The sequence below is a fragment of the Calonectris borealis genome, chromosome Z (genome assembly GCF_964195595.1).
Source record: "Calonectris borealis chromosome Z, bCalBor7.hap1.2, whole genome shotgun sequence".
NCBI lineage: Eukaryota > Metazoa > Chordata > Aves > Procellariiformes > Procellariidae > Calonectris > Calonectris borealis.
The window spans coordinates 59,775,616-59,792,633 of NC_134352.1; the positions used below are offsets into that span (position 1 = coordinate 59,775,616).

General features: G+C 40.5%; 1 protein-coding gene across 1 annotated transcript in view; it reads right to left on the reverse strand.

The window, feature by feature from the left end:
• Window positions 1-17,018, reverse strand: part of ANKRD31 (ankyrin repeat domain 31) — a 69,357-nt gene that overhangs the window by 30,202 nt on the left and 22,137 nt on the right. Inside the window, exons 11-16 of the mRNA XM_075136744.1 lie at window positions 13,877-14,019; window positions 11,295-11,439; window positions 5,184-5,245; window positions 4,351-4,362; window positions 2,338-2,872; window positions 1,526-1,774 (exon numbers count right to left, since the gene is read on the reverse strand). Coding sequence (XP_074992845.1) covers window positions 1,526-1,774; window positions 2,338-2,872; window positions 4,351-4,362; window positions 5,184-5,245; window positions 11,295-11,439; window positions 13,877-14,019 — 1,146 coding nt within the window. The remainder of the gene's footprint in view (window positions 1-1,525; window positions 1,775-2,337; window positions 2,873-4,350; window positions 4,363-5,183; window positions 5,246-11,294; window positions 11,440-13,876; window positions 14,020-17,018) is intronic.

A 17,018-nucleotide genomic window follows, 5' to 3' on the forward strand; every position in this document is an offset into this window, starting at 1 on the left:
AAAATTTTTTGCTGCACACACTTGGAAAAAATAAATCAAATGTTACATCCACACACAAATACATATGCACTCACACATACTTCTATAAACCTATTTATATAAAACCCACCTTTTCCTGTGTACGTATATACAAAGCATACATTTACACTGACACAGTAGTTACTTGAAAGGGAAAGTTTTACAGAGCTGGAAACAATTTTAAATAAAAAACAGTTTGAAGAAAAAATGTCAGCAGAAAAATATGAATAATAGCTAGGAACTATTTCACAACATATCCCACACTTGAGATGAAAAGCTGCACCGATTCAAAAACCAACCTGGCTTAGGAAGTGAATTAGAGAGCAACAGTAAATGAGAAATGAAAAAATGGGAAGTGAATGGTAGCAAATATAAATACGGAGTTGTAAAAAATTGCTATGGAAAACAAAAGAATACAAGGAGATAGTCACAGACAGTTAAGGTCCTAAGAAGGAAGTACTTTAAAATCTATCAAAACCAGAAAAAGTAATTCCCAAACTCTTAATTACTAGAGAGAAATGACAGAATTGTCTAAAATAATCAGAAACAACAAATACTCTATTCCATACCAAGGCAAAGCTGCACAAGAAATTCCTATCATCTAATGACACAGTTCTTATTATTTCAACACAAGTTAAGGAGAATGTCAAATGATATGAGGATAAACATTTTTGAATCAGCGGTCCAGATATATTACATTTAAATGTTTTAAGAGAGGAAGGATCCCATCTGAACTACAGGTTTTGGTTTTAGTAAGTCTTGAGTGCTATGGTTCTCTGGTTCCAGAAAGAATCAAAGTACACAAGATGACTGCCAGCTGTACCAAAAAAGCAGTAAGTGAAAAATACATGGGGGTTATAACGAATAATCAGTTAGACCAGAGCTCTGTTGTGATGGTAAGGCTACAAGACAAATGCAAGTCTTAGACATGGGATGAAACTGCTGAACAGAAAGCTGTACATGCAGGCAGAAGAGAATATAACTACCGGACTAGGTTTGTTTCTACACTACAGCTAAAACCAAATGTACTAGTACAATCAGAGCCTATGCTAATTTGTCCTGATAAGGATATAGTCTATAACATGTAAGTGGATATATGTGCGCCAAATATACAGAGAGCCAGATTTTCTTCTTTGATCTCTGATACATAAAACATTTAACTGAGGACCAATTTAGTGTTATTTTAAACTATCATTTATGTAACATAGTTAACTACAGACCAATTTAATATTATTTTAAGCTCTCAGTTATGATCCTGCATCCCCTCAACCACAATGTTGAAAGACCAATGAATGTAACATAAACAAAACAGAGTAAGTATGTGCAGTCTGTAAAACGGAGTACAGAAGTTCTGGAAATATTTCAAATATTTGGAACTCACTAGAATATTTGCTCAACATGCTATACATATTTTTCCAAACTTTCCCTCATGTATTACAAAAAGCCTTCTTCATGTATGTCTGGAAAAAAACTCCACTGTTTTTATAAAATATTATTTACTTTTCACCTGATTTATTGGATGTTTGCTGGTCTGATGCTGGTCTGAATTGTGATTGATTAGACGAAAGCTTGTTTTTGCTGCTACGGGAATACGAGGCTGCCTTTTGGCTTGTCTCCTGAGGATCTAATCTTACTCTTTTAGTTTGGACTTCTTCTGTCTCAGTAAACTGTGAAAGCACGTTGGTCTTTGCATTTCCTTCTTCTCCATTTTTTTCAGTGCCTTCTGTTCCACTTCCTCCAGCAAACACTCCTTCATCTGTTGGTTTAACAAAGGAACTTAAAAGTATCCATAGCATAATACTCTGTAATTTCAGAAATTATATCTGATATTAAAATGAATGTCAAAATCACCACCTAGTCTAGGTTAAAAAATGCCTGCAGTAACTCACTCGATTTTTGAAAATACATTAACATAATAAATCTTTATCCACTATTCATCATATGTTAATGTACTGAGATTGAATCCAAAACAATTCAAAGATTCTTTTGTGAAAATATGACCTTTATTGATTCTTAGATAGTAAAAAAAAAATATGGTACTTATGAATTTCGTTCTAATTATTGTAATGACTATTGTGGTCACATTTTGGTAAATACAGTGGGAACTTGGATATAAAACAGCCCCCAAAAATACAAAGCAAAAATTACTAACTAGATAATCTGGCATAGTGGAAGGTACCACAACACTTTCCATGTGTCTGCTATTTATTTATGGCAAAATACGTTCTCTGGAGACGAACAGCTGGGGTTTTTTAATAAAACACACAGAATGCTTACAACAGACTCATAAAATAATTATTTTCAAACAAAACATGGCACCTGTTTTCTGGGGGGTTTCTTTCTGCATGTTTTCCACAATCTGAAATGAATAAGAAGACTTGTTGTCTGCATTAACACCAAAATGCAAATCTGCTTTTGAATTGGTCTCCTGAAGATCCTCTCTCTTTTGTCTAATTTGAAGTCTGTCCTTTTCATGGACCTGTAAAGCTATAGGCTCAATCTCTAAACTACTAGCATTTTCAGTTTCAATGTGACATCCTTCAACACCTTCTTCTGCATTAAGCAGGATCCTCCCTCCTTTCTCTGGTTGTGGAGTCTTTTGTTCAACGGTGCTTAGTACACCACTGGTAGAATTATTAGGACTTCCAGAAACACTTTCTCCATTAGTAGCCGCTAAAAGCTCATGTGCTAACAGTGTTTCTGTATTTGCTTGAAGTGTCTGTTCAGCGCAGCTGGTTCCATCTTCAGATGTATTAGTATAAATGTTTTGCACCTCATTTATAATAGTCTGTTGCAATATGTCCATGCTGTCTGAATCCATAAGATTTGCATACGCTGGTTCTGACTCATCTGTCTGTAACGAAATATGTTCAAACAAAGGCAAAGAGAGTTTTAAACTTAGAGCCGATCCATTAATTTTGTTTCCATCAACATCAGATTTAACTTGATTTGTCAAGTTTTGCAAAGAAATAATTTGTTCTGACGGTATTCCAGCAACAGTATTTAGATTCCTGTCACACAAACTACTACTGTTACTCTGCTTGAGACTATGTTGATCACTGTCATAGTTCTTGACTCCCTGTTGCAACTTTAAAACAGATACATTGTGAGAGGAAGTCAAAGCAAGTAAGTATTGAGTGTGAATGAAGTTCTGTTAAACCACTAGTCTGAGAATGCTGTGCAGACACTTTTTCTCCAGAAACCACTGATGTGGGGCAGCGCAAACTGGTCATGTCCTCCCCTCTTACAACAGAAGTGACTGAGCTTCCACCAGTTCTGCCCTTTTGTTCTGTAAATGGATTTTCACTGTTACCACTGTTGAATTCATGTTACAATTCTGTTTGACTTAATGCAGTTTTCTTACCACATTAACTGGGATACAACAATTATGACTAGAAACAGCAACAGTGTGGCCCATTTCATTAGGTCCAGCATCAGGGAAATATATTTTCTGTAATTTAACTGTTCCTTGGTTTGTAACTGGACCTAAACATGAGGTTAATCTAACAGGAGACATTATTTCTGAATAGTTTTACTCTTGGCTATAGCCTCTGCTATAAGAATAGCAGATCTATTTGTCTTTTTTGAACTTGTATTTTTTTCAGTTTTCTGCCTTCAGAATCCTGAAGAACTTTACCTTTTTTATATTTCACCAAATTTGTTTTTCTGCTTTGCTCATTTTTAGCAAAACTTCCTTTGATGCTTTAGTATTATCATGTTGAACTGCATTTAATTTTCTCTACAAAACAGGGCATATTCTTCATTTCATTTTCTGGTAAATGACTTTATTATATACTAAAAGAAAATTGTGCTATTATAAAATTAACTGATTTCTTCTGCCTGTGCAGCTTTTTAAGACAGCAGGACAAAGAAATTAAGGAACTAAGAAATATGTATACAAAAGTGTAAAAATTAACGGGTGAAATCCAACGATAAATATTACTGAAGTGCTTTACACTTTTATTTATTTCTGAAAATTGAACTGGTTTCAAATTAATACTCTGCCTTTAAAGAATTAAAACCACATTGCTTTTGTGGTCATATACTAGAGCTACAGTTTCACATTTCCGGCAAACCTGTCTGCAATAATTCTGGGAAATTATAAAGATAGGGAAATAACAGAGCAAAAACATGCAGAATTAACTCATGGCAATCTCATAATAGAACTGCTCCAAAGGCCAATGACCAACTAGAATTATCCTGTTGATCACTTCATATCTGGAGATAGAACCAGAACACAAACACTGCAACAACTCACACAACTACTGAAATCATCAGTTACACAGCCACAGTAATAGGTTTCCCCAATTAAATGTTTACAACACCTTCTACTTGGAGAGTATCCTTCATCAATCAACTGATGTTTTAAAGTGTAATCTAAGACTATACACCATGGATGTTGTTATAGCATAACATTTTTAAGGACACTGTAGACTGCACTACTGTAAGTAACAAGGACAGTTATCATTACCACATAAAACTTTAGGAAGCAAGAATAAAGTCTTCACGCACACTGCCATATATGTTTCAGATATGACCAGTTATCATTGTTGAAAGGGGAGAAAACGAGAGGGGGAGAGCACAGCTTTTAATGCCAAAAGCTGTTGTGCTATATGCAAATAAACTATGACCCAAGTGACTGATCATGATGTCTTGTCTTCATGTGAGGCACTAGGTCCCGCATCTTACTGAGGTCCCATGGCATAACTGTGCAACCCCTGTGTGAGACAGTGGCTCCCTAACCCTTTCCTATTGAAACCCAATACAACCTACTACACAGGGGCAAGAAGCAGCTATCCTACTGCTAACAGCCAGGCAACACCTCGCAGTTTCAGTCAGGTTTCTGCAAGTACAAAGAGGCACTGACGTACCATGCTTGTTGTAAATTATCTCGGCAGCACTTGCAAAAACTCAGCAAGAACCGCTGCTCGTGTACCAGTAAGGATCAGCAACTGCTTGGCAAAGAATTGGTGTAACATTGAATATCACTCTGTTTCAGTCCCTGCTCGGTATGAAGCATCTAGTCCATTATGTGCTGGTTTTGAAAAACATTTCACAAATACGTCGTCTGCTTTAGTGTACTGAAGACTGCTAGCAAGCCCTTACGGAAGACTGCTAGCTAGTTCAGCATCAAATTAACATCAGAATTCTTTGTAAAGATGTACCTGGTGCAAGTTTGTATCCCCTACACTTTCAGTATTTAACATATTCTTTGAATCACCTCCACCTGAAATGAAAATGAAAGACAGAAAGAAACCAGAATTGAAAAGAGACCGTAATTCTTTACTTTACATATATACCACCTTGTGTCCACAATCTTGGGTGTAACAGTACTTAGCACATTTAGCTATCCACAAAAATTATCAAGTCGTAAGGGTTTTGTTAGAATCTAAACCATATCAATATATAAAATATATATTAAAGTCTTTGTGATTTGATATAAAATCAAAAGTCTGATCTTTGTTGCAGATGGCATCTTGTACAAACCAGGACAGGTGAGAGTAAAGTATGACATTAGGCTTCCAAACTTTTTTGAAGATTAGTGACCTGAGCAATTCTTTTTGAAACTTAGAAGAGCTACTACATTTCTCTAACTTCTAACAGGCTTCCCTGATCCCCAAGAGACTTTTCTGAAGCCAGTGATGGTGGGATGACAGCCTAGCTTAAATCCTTCCCTGTATAGTGTATTTGGGCAGGGAAAGGGATGGAGCAGCTAAAGCCAAGTCATTGGTGTAAAAATAGGCAGGGATCTTCCCCAGCACCAATTCAGTGCCTTGCTGGTGGTCCAGCTACCCTGTGTGCTGACAAAATGGCACAAAAAGAGTATAGTAGCTACCAAGATCTTACTCTAGATATTAAAATACTTACTTAATCCATGCAACTCTATGCATTTACTTCTGGCCAATATGTTCTTAAACCTAAACTAGCCACACCACATTGAAAAAAATCTAGCTCATCACCCTTTGTTATTTTGTACTGCAACATGAACCCCAACCCCAGTTCTAAGATGCAGCCAACAACCCATGTTGGAACCAGCCTTAAATTTAACAGGCATTTCACAGCATGGCAGCTCTTTCTCCACCACTTCAGGGAACCTGGCATGCCAGATGTTAACTCTAGCCGTAGGATCATGGTTAGTCCACTGGATCCTGCCAGTCTTAGTCCTAAATTAAGCCCAATGGCTGAACTATTGAGCACTGATTAAACCAAACCCTAATCCAAACTATAATTTTGAACATATTTTTAGCTCGTCAATCTTTGTAAGGCTCAGAATATCTAGATGACCTTTGGTGGCTGCAGCCCTAACCTCTAATCATGGGACCTCCCAAATACAGCAGTCCCTGTCAGGCTTATCTCTTACAGTAGCGTTAACCTTGGTTTCACTCATATTTGATGCCAGTAACTCCTGCCTACTCCTACTAACCTAACTCTAAACTTAGAGAAACATAGAATTACAGAATGGTTTGGGTTGGAAGGGACCTTTAAAGGTCATCTAGTCCAACCCCCCTGCCATGGGCAGGGACATCTTCAACTAGATCAGGTTGCTCAGAACCCTGTCCAACCTGACCCTGAATGCCCCCAGGGATGGGGCATCTGCCACCTCTCTGGACAACATCTTCCAGTGTTTCACCACCCTCACCATAAAAAATTTCTTCCTTATATCTAGTCTAAATCTACCCTCTTTTAGTTTAAAACCATTCCCCCTTGTCCTGTCGCAATAGGCCCTGCTAAAAAGTCTGTCCCCATCTTTCTTATAAGCCTCCTTTAAGTACTGAAAGGCCACTATAAGGTCTCCTCGGGGCCTTCTCTTCTCCAGGCTGAACAACCCCAGCTCTCTCAGCCTTTCTTCACAGGAGAGATGTTCCATCCCTCTGATCATTTTTGTGGCCCTCCTCTGGACCCACTCCAACAGGTCCATGTCTTTCCTGCGCTGAGGTTCCAGAGCTGGACGCAGTACTCCAGGTGGGGTCTCACCAGAGCAGAATAGAGGGGCAGAATCACCTCCGTTAACCTGCTGGCCACGCTTCTTTTGATGTAGCCCAGGATACGGTTGGTTTTCTGGGCTGCGAGCACATATTGACAGCTCATGTCCAGCTTTTCATCCGCCAGTAGCCCCAAGTCCTTCTCGGCAGGGCTGCTCTCAATCCCTTCATCTCCCAGCCTGTACTGATACTGGGGGTTGCCCCGACACAGGTGCAGGACCCTGCACTTGGCCTTGTTGAACCTCATGAGGTTCACATGGGCCCACTTCTCGAGCTTGTCCAGGTCCCTCTGGATGGCATCCTATCCCTTAGGCGTGTCAACCGCAGCACTCAGCTTGGTGTCATCTGCAAACTTGCTGAGGGTGTACTCGATCCCGCTGTCTATGTCATTGATGAAGATATTAAACAGTACCAGTTCCAGTACAGACCCCCGTGGGACACCACTCATCACTGATCTCCAGCTGGACATTGAGCCCTTGAGCACTACCCTCTGGATGCGACCATCCAACCAATTCCTCGTCCACCGAACAGTCCATCCATCAAATCCGTATCTCTCCAATTTGGAGAGAAGGATTGTAGGGGAGCGTGTCAAAGGCCTTAAAGAAGTCCAAATAGATGACATCCGTAGCTCTTCCCTTGTCCATTGATGTATCACTCCGTCATACAAGGCCACTAAGTTGGTCAGGCAAGACTTGCCTTTGGTGAAGCCACACTGGCTGAATCACCTCCTGTGCCTTAGCATAGCTTCTAGGAGGATCTGTTCCATGATCTTCCCAGGCCCAGAGGTGAGGCTGACAGGTCAGTAGTTCCCAGGGTCCTCTTTTCTACCCTTTTTAAAAAAGGGTGCAATGTTTCCGCTTTTCCAATCACCAGGGACTTCACCTGACTGCCATGACTTTTCAAATATCTTGGAGAGTGGCTTGGCAACTATATCGGCCAATTCCCTCAGGACTCTGGGATGCGTCTCTTCAGGTCCCATAGACTTATGTATGTTCAGGTTCCTCAGCTGGTAACAAACCTGATCTTCTCTTACAGTGGGAGGGACTTTGCTCCCCCCGTCCATGTCTTGTGGTCCATCCACTCGAGAGGTATGGGAAGAGAGGCTGCCAGTGAAGACTGAGGCAAAAAAGTTGTTAAGTACCTCAGCCTTCCCCTCCATCATTGTTACCAGTTTGCCAGTCTTGTTCCCCGGGGGGGAACGCTTTCTTTGACCTTCTTTTTCTGGCTGACATACCTGTAGATGCCCTTCTTATTATTCTTTGTGTCGCTTGCCAAGTTCAGCTCCAGCCATGCCTTGGCCTTCCTGACCTCATCCCTACGCAACCGGGCAGCGTCCCCATACTCTTCCCAGGATGCCTGTCCCTGCTTCCACTGCCTGTGCGTTTCCTTCTTGCCCTTTATTTTTACCAGCAGGTCTCGACTCATCCATGCCAGTCTCCTGCTGTCCTTCCCTGATTTCTTACATCTGGGAATTGAGAGCTCTTGTGCTCTATGGGAAGCGTCCTTAAAGATCTGACAGCTCTGTTCTGCTCCCTTGTCCCTGAGGGCAGTTTCCCAGGTCGTCCTATTGACTAACTCCTTGAACAGCTGGAATTTTGCTTTCCTCAAATTCAGAGGCTTGACTTTACTCTTCACCTGACCCATACCCCTCAGGACTGTGAACTCCACCAGTGCATGATCACTGCAGCCCAGGCTGCCTCCAACCTTGACGTCACCGATTAGCTCACTTATGTTGGTGATGACCATCAGGTCCAGTATCATAGAATCATAGAATCATAGAATCATACAGGTTGGAAAAGAACTATAAGATCATCGTGTCCAACCGTCAACCTAACACCACCATGCCCTCTACACCATGTTCCTAAGGGCCTCATCTACACGTCTTTTAAATACCTCCAGGGATGGTGACTCCACCACTTCCCTGGGCAGCCTGTTCCAAGGCCTGACCACTCTTTCAGTAAAGAAATTTCTCCTAATGTTCAATCTAAACCTCCCTTGGTGCAACTTGAGGCCATTTCCTCTTGTCCTATTGCTAGTTACTTGGCAGAAGAGACCAACACGCACCTCGCTACAACCTCCTTTCAGGTAGTTGTAGAGCGCGATGAGGTCTCCCCTCAGCCTCCTCTTCTCCAGGCTAAACAACCCCAGTTCCCTCAGCCGCTCCTCATAAGACTTGTGCTCCAGACCCTTCACCAGCTTCGTTGCCCTCCTCTGGACACGCTCCAGCACCTCCATGTCCTTCTTGTAGTGAGGGGCCCAAAACTGAACACAGTATTCAAGGTGCGGCCTCACCAGTGCCGAGTACAGGGGCACGATCACCTCCCTACTCCTGCTGGCCACACTATTTCTGATACAGGCCAGGATGCCGTTGGCCTTCTTGGCCACCTGAGCACACTGCTGGCTCATGTTCATGTTCGCATCCCCTCTGGCAGGGCTGTCTATTACCTGGCTTAAGAAGTTATCCTCAATGCACTCCAGGAGTCTCCTGAATTGCCGACAGCTCGCTGTGCTACTCTTCCAGCAGATGCTGGGGTGGCTGAAGTCCCCCAGCAGGATGAGAGCCTGCAAGTACAATGCCTCCTGTAGCTGGAATAAGAAGGTTTCGTCCATAGGCTCCCCTTGATCGGGCGGCCTGTAGTAGACACCAACCACAAGACTCCCTTTGTTGCCTTGGTCTCTAATTCTTACCCATAAGCTTTCAACCTATTCGTGGCTATTCTTCAGAGACAGCTCTTCACAATCTATCCATTTCTTGACGTAGAGGGTAACACTTCCACCCCTTCTTCCCCACCTGTCCCTTCCGAACAGCCTGTAGCTATTGATAGCTGCACTCCAGTCATGGGATTTGTCCCACCAAGTTTCAGTAATGGCAACTAGGTCATAGTTTTCTAGCAGCACAGTGGCTTCCAAGTCCTCCTGTTTGTTGCCCATGCTGTGTTGGTGTAGAGGCACTTCAGCTGGGCTGTTGGCCACATCACCTTCTTAGAAGAACACACCTTAATTCCTTTGAGGTATTTCCCCAGCATTTCCCTGTTGGCCCCTATTACCTCAGGAGCCCCTGGCTCATCTCTGTAAGACTTCAAGTACGCTCCAGTGTACGCAGCATGTCTCAGAGCAACAGGCTGAGGGCCCTCGCTAGCACCCTCTCCCTCAAACCTTGGTGTGTCATCCCACAACTTGTCACAGGCAAGCCTGATACTAGCCCCCTCGCCCTTCAAGTCTAGTTTGAAGCTCTGTCAATGAGCCCCACTAGCTCACGGGCAAAGACCCTCTTCCCCCTTTGAGAAAGGTGAATCCCGTCGAACACCAGCAGGCCTGGTGCCGTGTAGACCATCCCATTATTGAAAGGTCTGAAACTGTGGCGGTGACCCCAGCCATGGAGCCATGTATTAATAGACTGGGTCCGTCTGTTTCTTCCAATGCTGCTGCCCGCAACTGGAAAGATAGAGGAAAAAATTATCTGTGTGCCACATTCCCTTACCAACTGTTCCAAAGCCCTGAAGTCTCTTTTGATTGCCCTTGGACTACACGTTGTTGCGGCTTCATCGCCACCCACATGGAAAAGCAATAATGGATAATAGCCCGAGGGCTGGGGACTCCTTCCAGACTTAAACATGTCACACTGACCACACTGGTCCATTGGTGTCTGAGAGTCCTAATTCTAACTCTAATCAAGGCTTGCCTTGTGGCACTTCTTTGTACTTGCCCCTGACCCAGCAGTCTCTTCTGAACCTTCTTCTCAGCTTAGTTCCTAAGACTGTACAAGATCTCACCTTAGCCAAAATGTTCACCTACCAACCCCTTGCAAGCTCACTAGCTATTACCTACAGCAATATTACTCTAGTCCCAGCCCTAACACTAGCAGTTAAGGATAAGCAGTTAAGGCTTGGCCACCTCTAAGACCTAGATCTAATCCTAGATCCTCTGTTTTTTATCTTATGGTCTCTATGCCAGTTTAGAACCAAATTTTATCCCTAGCTCTAAGCCATACCTCAACCATCAGCAAGTCCAGCCACGCCTCATCTTACATTTAGATAGGCAACAACCATTCTGCTTCACATCTTCATTTCAAATTTAAAGGTAGCTCCAGCCCAAGAAAAAGCTGGACATCACTATCTTTTATACTTTGCCAATGTACAGCAACTGTTCTGGGTAAGGAGTGCTCACTGGTACTCAGGCATCAGAGAGTGAAGCCCATGGAATTACCAGCAGTAATTAAGGAAATATAGTGCAACAGTTGTTCTGAATTTCTCAATTTAGTGGCAATGATATGTCAGAATAATTCTCTCCTACCTGATACTGACTCTCTTCTGGATTTTGCTATATAGCTTTTAAGCAGTTTCCTCATAGACGGATCAGAAGCTTCTTCTAATGCACACCTTCCCATCTCATTTTTTAGTAAGGGGTCAGCTCCATACCAAAGTAATAATTCTGCCATCTAGAAAAATAAGGTTTTCAGATTGTTTCTTTTCTGACAGTATTTTCCACACTCCTTCCTTCTACAGCCTTCTCTCTCTTGTACTCAACAACATGAGCAACTAAAACCAAATCTAAGGCCTATGACAAATAATCCCTCTCTATTCTAGTTAATATAGCCCAAGAATTCCCCTTGATATATCATTATCCTATAGTCTTGTTATTTTCATTTTTATAAATTCATTCCAGTTATTAACCTGATGCCATTAAGCCATGGTCTCCCAAAATATACAGTAGGATTCATGTCCCCATAATTCTTAATTGGTGGAAAATAACACGTGATTTTAGGGTATAAGTCAGCTTATCTACTTAGGATATTTACTTTATGAGAAAATAAATTATGCTCTAGGTGTGTCTACTGTGACTCCTGTGACTGCAAAGGATACATAGATATTTGATAGATATTTCAGACATAAAACATACATCTGGTCAAGTGAAACCCACCCAGATTGTCTTGCCAACATTATGATTTCTGTACAAATATAAAGCCTGATTCTGTTGTTATTCAAGAAATTATCACTTTAGCAACACGTTCCACGTATCTTTGCGGAATACTTTTTTAAGACATGGGAAATTTACAGTCTGATGATTTCCTTTCTGTGGGTAACCCTGCCATCTTATTCCATTCCAGCACTAGTGTGGTTTTACTTGTACCTCTGCCTTTCTCTCTTCAGCATCTGTCATCATTTCAGACTGAGCTGGACTTACATCCTTCACCCATGCGTCTAAAGTCCGTCATTACTTCTAACCAGATTGCTACTGAGAAAATTGCTAGTGAATTTTCCCCAATTCATACAGTCTCCTAACAACAGGGCAAATAAAAAAGGGTTCAATTGGTAGTAAAAACCCTCTTGGGCTTCACAAGTTGTCCCAAATCTATGGACTTTTTCAATGAGTAATGTTGAGAACTCTTCTTTCTTAATGAGATCTTTAGCTACATGTCACACTTGTATGCTCTTCCCTACATTGTACTATTAGAAAGTCTTTCATATACTTACCATTTTTTTGAAATAAGATATTAATTTTGCCATATTGCTGGTGCAGAAAGGGATAAAGCAGTTAAAAGGTGTGTTTCCAATCTACAATAATAACTTCATGCAGAGAAGGTAGCTTTGAAAGAAACAGCTCCAAATACCACATTACCAAAAGTCGTATTACTGAACCACTGTCACTATTTTGTTACTAGTCAGAAGCAACAAAAATTAAGTCTGACAAACCACTGCAGTGATACAACTATACTGCTCCTGAGTAAATACCGCGCCACCATGTAGTACCATTTCCTGTGGATATACCAGCTCACATAACTCTAACACAGCTCTGTGTTGAATGATGTTGGTGTGCCCCAAATGACCTAGCTGAGATCAGTGTTCTTCCAATATCATTCAAGTTGCTGACCCCTAAATATTACTTGCGGACATGCAGAGTTCTTCATGCATAACCATGGACATGGTGTCTTAGGTACTTTCACAGAACACAGAAATATTTCATAAACCCACAAGATTCTATAATCCGCAAGCTGAAAAACAAGCCTGGGGCTCTCAAGTCTCAGAGAAAATTATTAACCAAAAGTCCACCCCTCCTCTCTGCTCCATGGAGACTTGAGGAGAAACAGATTAAGTCTTATCTCAGTTGTGGAACAGAAAGAGAACAAATGTTTAGGGACAAAACCTATTAAACCTCACAAAAAAAATTTCAAATCTTGGAAATCAATAAATATGAGGCAGCATATATGCACTTCTAGAGAAAGAAGCAGCAAGCAGGTAAAAAGGACGTGCAGAACTCCTACATAAACCTGGGCCACCCTAGGAACATGCACAAACAGCCAGGCGGAGGCAACCACTGCCAGACTGAAAGAAGATCCACAATTCAGACAGAGGCTTATGAAACCACAGCACTTGGCAACAAAACGTACAATTAATTCACATTGACTTTTCAGTTGACTTTCTGTTTAAGTCCATACAAAATACAAAGCCATATTTTCATAAGTCTCCATGCTATGTGTTAATATACAAAGAATGTCTGTGCTGTGGCTGCACACCATACATGCATGTTTACTAAATCATGAAGAAAAGGCATTAAAACTTCACAATATTGCTCAGGTCATAAATTATTCTACAAGGTGATTATAAAATAAGTGAAACAAGTAGTATTAAACAATAGCAATCTATTCCTCAGTACTTTAGCCATTGTCCCAAACAGTTAGAAAAACAATTAATTTCTGCTTTTGGACAAATCTTGTAAAGCATGGAATGGTTTGAACAGAAATTGGGCAAGGACCTGCAAGGTCCTGAATTTACCCATAATCTGAGAAGCCCAGTAAAAAGATTATGTGACCTTCTGGACCCAACAAAAATAATTTCTATTCCTAAACCATAATCTGTGTTCGAATTGGAATATACCTCATAATGGCCTTCTGTAAGTGCATCTTGCAATGGTGTTATTTGTTCATTTCCTCTAGCATTAACATCAGCTCCTGCTTTCAAAAGCTCATTTGCTATCTCATAAAAGCCTTCCACACTTGCTGTATGTAGTGCAGTCCAGCCTACGAAAAAGAAAAACCTGTATGTCATATTTGGGTGAAATAATTTGTCAAAATTTATGTCAGTTTCCGATTGTCTGACAAAAATTTCAGAGAGTATACTGAAAAGGTAAAAACGGATGCATTTTACAATAAATTGTATGAAGAAATGTTTACAAAAAAGTCATAAGGGTTGGGAGATCTCGTTCTTCTGTCAGAATTTGCACTTACTGAAGAACCAGGTGCTGCTGTAACAATACTAGTTTTAGATTGATAGTTCTGTTATGAAAGAAGACAAAAATAATTATTCCACCACATCTTAGTAATTTCTCCCTGTATAAAATATATATGCTATTTTAAGAACAAGATAATTTTTCATGGCACTGTCTTATTTACATAGCCACGCTGAAGAGGGTAAGTAAGAAAGAACCAACAAAATAAAGACCTGGAGTCTTTATTGACAAACAAAAATGTTTTTTAAGACTATCCAAGAATGGTTCGAGTTTCTAAGGAAAGCAATGAAAAATCCTTACTGAAATTCCATATCCATTCCCAGCTATATTGAATAAACCAAGATATGAGCTTCATGACCCACAGAACAATTCTACTCCCAGAAGGAGGTGTTGAAGAAAAATAAAAGATGGAATGTAAATCTTTGAACTGGGTTTAGCGTAGCCTTGCATGAGCTCCTTAAACATTCATCATGTGACAGTTTTTTGCGGGGTGAGAAAAGTAAGGGAAAAAGGCAGAGGATCTTCCACTTCCTATCTTCCAGCTCTCAAACCAGCATGCTGTCCAGAAGACCATTTTGACGGATAGCCTTACTCTTCAACCATCTCCCATTATCAGACGGTTGTTTGGGTCTAATTCACATACTAAATATGTGAATTAATATGTGAATTAGGCTTATTAAGATTGTTCTGCTCCCATTAAGCAAAATTATCTTAATTTTATGGGAAAGAGAAACTCTTAAGGCTCTCTTATACACCACCCAACACAGAATATTGTATATTTCTATAGAATTGTGTTTATTATGGACACAGGATGTTGCATCAGGTTGTCCAAAAATATTGTGCTATTAGGCTTTGTTCCTGAATGCCTGAAACTCAATTAAGTTTTAACTGCATTGCCTAATGTTGACAGTGCTTCAAGATGAATGGTTTTTAACAGTATCATTTGTAAAACATTTTACTTGCATTTTATAGAGCCTATTTAATTAAGAAACTCTACTAACTCCATATTCTGGAGCAAAAGCTTGAAATCTGTTACAGGGAGGATAAAAAAGGTTCCCTTAGGGGAAAGTACCTATTTCTCCCTCAGTCGAAAGTATCCTCTGTCTGGACTTATACTAATAAGTCCCTGAAAAATTGAACCTGCAACATGTTCAACCGATAATCATTAGAGTTTAGCAACATGATTAACCGATAATCATTAGAGTTTAGCAACATGATTCTCCAAGGACACCATGCATGCTCCAGACCAGGGAGAAATACAAGTTGCATTGCAACCGTTTTTCAGCTCCCTCAAGGCACTTTAAATCAGGACTCAAACCTGAGAGCGCAGACAGTATCTCTACCATGCTGTCCATATCCTACATGCTGATGTCCAGGAAATAAAAAGGAGAAAAAAACCCCAAAAAAACCAAAAGGTACTGAAGCAGAGTACTGTAGCACAGCAATAAGGAAAAATACTCTGCTAAGATATGCGTAATCACTGGTGGAGCGCTTTAAAGGAAGAGAAAAGGCACAGAGGCAGAATATAATCATCAGAACAATGATTCCCAAAGAGCGTAAGACTAAAGTGCATTTCAAAATGGCACAGGTCTGGCAACTCTACTTCTTTCTTAATTACACCTCCCTCACTAAAAAAGAAAGAAGTAGGGCCAGGTCAGCCTCTCATCTCTTCAGAGAGTTCAACTAAAGCACATTTTGTACAGTTTGTGCAGTTTGTGCTCCTTTCACACCAAAAAATAGTAGCCAGAGTCTGGGGGATGAAGAAACAGTGGCCTGGCAAAACGTGCAATGGCAGAAAAAGGAAGTAGCTGTGAGGCCAAAAACTGGAACCAATGCACTTTAGTACACTTGCCCACAGAGGCTGCAGCTGAACCCACGCTATCAACATTTCTCTGTTGTCAGTAGGTGGCTTTGAAACCCACCAACAAAATATTTTCTCATCTACCTCTAGTACAAGTCAACACACATTACAAGTCACTCTGTTAGGTCAAATGCCAGAGTCCTACGCTGCAAAAGTCTGAAATTTGCCACTGACCCAATCCATCTCTCAATATATTCCAGAAGACAGAGAATTTCTACCTTAATTTTGGTATGTCTGCATTATGCAATAGCCTTTAACTGCAGAACACATTTTTTTTTGTTCCCACAGAACAGCTGTGAAATCCTAGCCACTGCACACTCTAAGAATGAATCAAAGTTTTCTACCACATGAGCCACCTTCTTGTCATGGAAGTTTATCAGAGCCTAATGGATGAGACAGGGAACTGCAAAATAAGGAACAACAATCTTACATTTGAAACAACCAATTGATACTTTAGGGTGTGGCAATGTCTTTGACACAGACTGTCACACGTGAAGCTGGAAGAGGTGAATTGCTTCAGTCAAAACTGGCACTATTTCTCATTCTTTTTTCTGGTGCACAAGATGAAGTAAAAATATGAAGCAAAATACCAAGTACTCACAACTTTACAAAATCAGAGCAGTGCTAAATTATGAAGCTACAACTTCTTTTAAGATGCAAGGGGCTAAATCAGAGTCCTGGAAAAATTAAACTGGAAAATCTACATCTTGATGTCTCAAGTTGGCCACTTGAAATGGACCAAAAAAATCTTTAAAAAACATTATGTTGATTATTTAATTAAAGGACCGTTTTGTGATAAGCGTGCACAGGATTGTTGAATTAAGGCTAAGTAAACTTAATTGCATCACTTTATTTTTTAAATGCTTACTTTTCCCACAAAATTTTCTTTTTTAGTATACTTTTATACATAGGTCTATATATTTTCTCAC